Source organism: Cyprinodon variegatus, unplaced genomic scaffold (genome assembly GCF_000732505.1).
Source record: "Cyprinodon variegatus isolate N-32 unplaced genomic scaffold, C_variegatus-1.0 Scaffold600, whole genome shotgun sequence".
Taxonomy (NCBI): domain Eukaryota; kingdom Metazoa; phylum Chordata; class Actinopteri; order Cyprinodontiformes; family Cyprinodontidae; genus Cyprinodon; species Cyprinodon variegatus.
The window spans coordinates 225,893-231,767 of NW_015151053.1; the positions used below are offsets into that span (position 1 = coordinate 225,893).

Here is a 5,875-nt window from a genome sequence, read left to right on the forward strand (position 1 = left end):
GTCATTCGCTGCTAAGCTCAAAACAACCGCGCCTGGCTTGACGGAGAAACCAGGAGAACAGCTGAGCATATTTACGACAGTGCACTTTTACTTTCGCCCTCTGGGGGGAGCCTCGCTGGAAAATCAACACCGGTTGCATAGTGTACCTTTAAGTACCAATAATTTGTATCCAATCATTTAAATAACCGGTGTTAGTTTTTTTTAAAATATATAAGAAATATGTAATAAATTTTACTTACTGATCTGTTGTTACTATATTTTAACTTGACAAACTGGATCTTCTCGCCGTTCTTTTTCCTGTTTGGTGCGATTGCAATTGCGGACCGGAGCGGGACCTGCACATGTAGGCTTGTTCGAATTCATGGGACGCGTCCTACGAAGGCCACATTTGAAGACCCATTACGTCATAGCGCGATGCCGAGGTCTGGTCGGATTCCAAGAGTCCTCGTTATGCGGCTTTAAAATGTGTCCTTCTTTTTGCCCGATTTGAAGGACGGGTCCGATGTATCCTCGGTATCCTTGGATATCCCAGGATTCATTTCGAGACCAAGCAAGCCGTGATCAGAGGAAAGGTCACTTGGCGCCGAACAGTGGTGAAAATTGGAAGTTCAGTTTAATATGATGCAAGTCTGTGAATAGTTCCGTCTGAGATTAATGAAAATAGTTGTTTTAATGGTTATAGAGTCAGATGAGATAGATACTGCATAATAAATTCCATTTGGGATTAATAAAGTATTATTGAATTTAATTAGTGAGTCATCTCTGTGATCTGCTCTAAAATGATCCTATTACATCACGGTAGGTAATGAAGGTTCTGAAACAGTTCAGATCTTTGAATTTCTCCCAGAGCTTTGATTATTTGGTTGATGAACAGGAGGCCCAGAGTGACTCTGGAGGAGCTGCAGAGATCCACAGCTCAGGAGGGAGGATGTGTTACAGATAGAACCATCAGAGAGATGAAAAGGTTTAAATCTAACCTGTTTTCAGGAAACTATCAGCTGATTTTTCCATTTGAACCAATCCTAGCGGCTCCTGGAGATGATGTCATCCTTCCATGTCGGGTGGATCCTTACTGGAACGCCATGGAGAAGACGGTGGAGTGGTCCAGACCGGACCTGAAGGCCTCAGACCCACAGAAGCGTGTGGAGTACGTGTACGTGCACCGGTTCAGGAAGATGGACAGAGACATGATGATGGAGACGTACATCCAGAGGACGTCTTTGTCGGAAGGACTGAGACATGGAGACGTGTCTCTGAGGATCCACAACGTGAGCTTGGAGGATAACGGGAGGTTCAGGTGTTTCATCCCAAGCCTGAGCAGAGAAGACGGTGGAGTGGTCCAGACCAACTACTGATATTTATCTTAGGTCATAGTTTGTTTTTTAGGAAAGTTTCCTTCAGAGATCTGATAATGATCCATGTAGAGGATCATTTTAATTTGTGTTTTATGGTTTTGAGAAACTGTTGGTTGTTCTCCTCTGTTTATCATTTTATTTCTTGTCAGTTACTGTGTTTCCTTTCTGCTGCTACAAAGGGAACCTCTACATAAAACTAGGATTATACTCACAGTCTGATGTGTTTTTGATTCTTCTCCTCTGTCTCCTCCTCATCATCATCATCAACCCATGTCTCTGTGGTCAGTTTCCATCTTCTCTTTGTTCTAAATCCATCAATAATCAGTGAAAGTCTGTCAGTGAAGGTAACACTTCAATCCTCCAGCTGCATTTGATCAAGCAGTTTGACTAGAAGAGAATCAAGCAGAGCTCTGACAGCACAGAGACCATCATGAGACAGAAACCTCTAGAGATGGAGTTTAAAGACTCCCATGTTCCAGTTCTCAGTGTGTCTCACTGCTCCTCTCTTTCCCTCTCTGTCTCCTCAGCAGCAACATTTGTAGTGAATGTGACACAGAGCTCCTATCAGGCAGAGGAGAACCACAACATCACTCTGGAGTGGACCTTCACCTCCAGACCCAACAGAACCAGGACCATCTACTGCTGTGTGTTGACTCTTCCCAGAGAAATAATCCTCTATTCAGTCTATGAAGATGTTGAAGAGACAGAGTTTACAGATGAACACTTTAAAGGACGAGTCCAGATGGACAAAGACGTCCTCAGAGAAGGACGGATCAGGTTCCATCTGTCCAGACTGAGGACTGAAGACTCTGGACTGTATTTATGTTACATCAGGACTGACTATGGGAGAGGTTCTGCAGTCAGCAACGTTACAATCACTGGTGAGTTCAGGTCCCAGTAGAACCAAGATGTTTAATGCTGCCTAAGATCCACGATAAAATGTTCCAGTGAGACTAAATTATTTTTAATGAACACTAGGGCTAAAACGATTAATTAGATGAATCATGATCAATTGATTATTGATTTAATCTTCTACTAATTTATTAATTGATTAATTGTTAACTGGAGTGTAGAGACTCTAAAATGGGCCTTTAGTTGACAGAGGAACCCCCTTAGAGCAGTAACACCCATCCATCATCACGCTTTATCCCAAATGGGGTCGTGAGGGGTGCTGGTGCCTATCTCCAGCTGTCTACGGGCGAGAGGCAGGGTCCACGCTGGACAGGTTGCCAGACCATCACAGGGCAACACAGGGATACAGAACTATTCCCTCACACACTCACACCTAAGGAAACTTTAGAGAAGCCAATCAACCTAACAGTCATGTTTTTGGACTGCAGGAGGAAGTCGGAGTACCTAGGATTAGAACCCGGAACCTTCTTGCTCCAAGGCAGCAGTTCTACCCACTGTGCCACTGAGCAGCCTTGCAGTGACATCATAATTATTAAAAAAAAAAGTTTTCTTCTGTCAATATGGTCCATCCAGAACAGTGATGCTGCCGCTGTCATTACAAAAAATGCTAATTTAACAACAGTTGGTATCAGAAGTTGCTGTAACACCATAAAGTTGAGTAATTTGACAAAATCAGGACAGTTTAAATGATCCAGAAGTGTAGAGTTCAGCGATGTACACAAAGTGCTGAATGTTGAACAATCATTTCCTGTCTCTAACATTACAGTGTTGCTTTAAACCCTGACTGAGGAACCTAAGAATATTTAAATCAGCCTGAACATTTAAGGATTTTGATTCTTAGGTTGAACATCAGCTATTACCTTAATGATTGTTTTTTTTTTTTATCTCTCCTGACGACTGTTTGCTCTAAAGTCTAGAGATTTTGGTCAGAATTTTCTAAACGTTTAAATCTAGAAAAAGCTTCATTGAAAAATATTTTATTTATAGAAATTAAAGATTAAAACCACCAGTAATCTGGATAGTGGGCTTTTCCTGGTTTGATGAGATTTATTCTTTTAACAGAGACGGTTCCTCAGAGAACCAGTCCAACCCCAGAGGAAGAGACCATCAGAACCGGTGAGTCTGCAGGTCCAACCAGAACCATTTCAGCCTCCTTTATAAACCCGATGCTTCTGTTTAGGTCTTCATTATTTCTTTCATTTCAGGTCAGCGCTCCAGGCTGCTGCTCTGTCTACCTGCTGCTGTTTTCTTCTTCTTCTTCTTGGTTGGTTTCCTGTGTTACTTTAGAAAGTTCCCTAAAAACAACAAGTAAGTCAGAAATGATCAGAACTTCCTGCTGTTCTTTAGTTTCTCTCCATCACATGTTTAATTGATCTAATTCTTCCTCCAGGTTCTGTCCTCTGCACCAGATCTATGTTCATGCAGACAGGAACTCTGCAGAAAGGGATTCAAACCAGCAGCTTTACCCTCCTGGAGAAGATCTTCATCCTCTTCCTCAGTCTGATTCTGGTCAGTCTGCTCTGCAGATGCTCATCTGATCTTAAACTGGGATCTAAGTTCAGGTTCTGACTGGTTCTCTTTGTTCTCCTGCAGGATCCTCCTCTAACTGCAGTCCCGGACCTTCAGAGAAGAAACTGGAATGGAGCAGAAAACTCAGAGATCTTCTGGTAGCTCCTCAGGTTCTGTTCAGCCTCAGGAAGAGCTAGAGCAGAGAGTTCATGGTTCCTTATTTCTGGGAGGAAAACCTGAGCTGATTTCTCCTTCATGCCTCATGGAGTCTGCTTGGAGCACAAACTGATGGAGAACTTTAGAAGCTGGAGCTCCTGTTCTGGATGGACTCAGCCTTTGCACTGTTTGACATAACTGTTTATCAATACACTATTCTGATCTGGAATCATGTTTATTTTTAAGGGTTCTCCCTCATGGGGGGGAATGAGTTTTTGGAACTTGAGATGTCTACTCATCAGACCAAAGCACAGATTTCCATCGCTCTAATGTTCATTCCTTGTGTTCTTTAGCCAAAGTAAGTCTCTTCTGCTTGGTGCCTGTCCTTAGCAGTGGTTTCCTAGCAGCTATGAAGTCCTGATTCACACAGTCTCCTCTTAATAGTTGTTCCAGAGATGTGTCTGCTGCTAGAACTCTGTGTGGCATTGACCTGGGCTCTACTCTGAGCTGCTGTTAAACTCCCATTTGTGCTTTATATAAAACATTTTAATCACTTAAAGCACTTTAAAAATACAAAAATGAAGTTGATTATTTAGAAAGAAGAGAGAAGGTTCAGGGAAATTAACTTAAGTGACTTGTTAAACAAATGCTTAATAAATTTAATCTTTCTTAAGATTTTATCACATTATAACAAATGTTTCAAGTTGTTGTCTATAAGAGTGTTAACCAAAGAAGAAGCAAATGTTTGTAGAACTGACGTTTTTTCAGGGATTGTAACTGTTTTACCATTAGGTGGCGTATGGAGACTTTGAGAGACTTAGCTTTTGGACGCCAGTCAGGCTATTAAGATGTCCTGAAATACGTTTTTACTTCAACACTTTTTTGTACAATGGAGAATATTAATTGAACTTTGTGTAATGTTCATATTGTTGTTACTCAGCCAGTGTTTGTGCGTCAGATCGACCCGTTGCATTTAGTGCCTTTTAATGCCTCACAAACACTTTTATGTTAAAATACTGAACAGATTTTTACCTTATCACAATTACAAGCAGTATAAACAATATATATGGTTAATATTTGCCCTTTATCTTTGTTTGGTCACATTTATATCTTATGTGGGTTTATTGTACTGACATTTTTTCAGGGATTTTTTTAAAATGTACACGGCGCCTAGTGTAGTAACTGTTTTACTATTAGGTGGCGTATGGAGACTTTGAGCTGCAAGGAGCAGAGTTTGTTTTTGGATCTTGAAATGCTTGTCATGCTATTAAGATGTCCTGAAATCTGTTTTTACTTTAACATTTTTTTTTGTACAATGGAAATATTAGTTAAATTAAACACTGAAAAAAATTTGTCTCCATGTTTAAGTTGTCTCTTTTCTTTTAGTCTGGATGTAAAACCTATTTTGTTTTTATCTTTTATATTTTTTTTCTTTCCTAGCATTCATTAAAATCTAGAGTAAAACACACTTATTATCATGAGGTGTTTAATAGGTTTCTGGTTAGGTACAAATCTTGAACGATTAAAAAAAATATACATGTGTCACTAGTTTGATCAAGAATAGTGTGGTATAGGAGTCTGCAACCAAAGTTTGGATGAAGAAACTAAATGTTATAGGAGAAGCAGTAATTTATTTATGTTTTATTTTTTACAGCAAAGAATAGAAAGGATGAAATAGTTATATCAAGGTTGAGGTTTGGCCATACAGGTTTAAATAGCACGTTGGTTAAAATAGAGAAACATGATACAGGAACATGTAATTTTTGTTTTTAAGAGGAAACGGTGGATCCACACTGTATTTCAGTTGGTGGCGGTAATGCACAAAAAAGTTGTTTGCCAACCGCCATAAAACACAATAAGAAGAAGAAGATGCTCGTGGGTATAGGGATATAATTCCAGAGTTGTATCTGTAAAAGATTAACGGACCTTCTGTCTGTATACAC

General features: G+C 40.1%; 3 protein-coding genes across 3 annotated transcripts in view; all 3 read left to right on the forward strand.

Moving 5' to 3' along the window:
• LOC107096138 overlaps positions 1-4,571 on the forward strand; it is a 7,328-nt gene extending 2,757 nt beyond the window's left edge. Inside the window, exons 2-5 of the mRNA XM_015392651.1 lie at positions 1,883-2,236; positions 3,330-3,383; positions 3,473-3,575; positions 3,658-4,571. Of these exons, the coding sequence (XP_015248137.1) occupies positions 1,883-2,236; positions 3,330-3,383; positions 3,473-3,575; positions 3,658-3,805 (659 nt within the window). The 3' untranslated portion in view covers positions 3,806-4,571. The remainder of the gene's footprint in view (positions 1-1,882; positions 2,237-3,329; positions 3,384-3,472; positions 3,576-3,657) is intronic.
• Positions 1-5,875, forward strand: part of LOC107096137 (myelin-oligodendrocyte glycoprotein-like) — a 68,364-nt gene that overhangs the window by 37,973 nt on the left and 24,516 nt on the right. The gene's annotated exons all lie outside the window — the stretch shown is intronic.
• On the forward strand, positions 658-1,557 carry LOC107096139 (myelin-oligodendrocyte glycoprotein-like). Its single transcript, XM_015392652.1, has one exon. It carries the CDS (start codon positions 867-869, stop codon positions 1,353-1,355), a length of 489 nt encoding a protein of 162 aa, XP_015248138.1. The 5' UTR covers positions 658-866; the 3' UTR covers positions 1,356-1,557.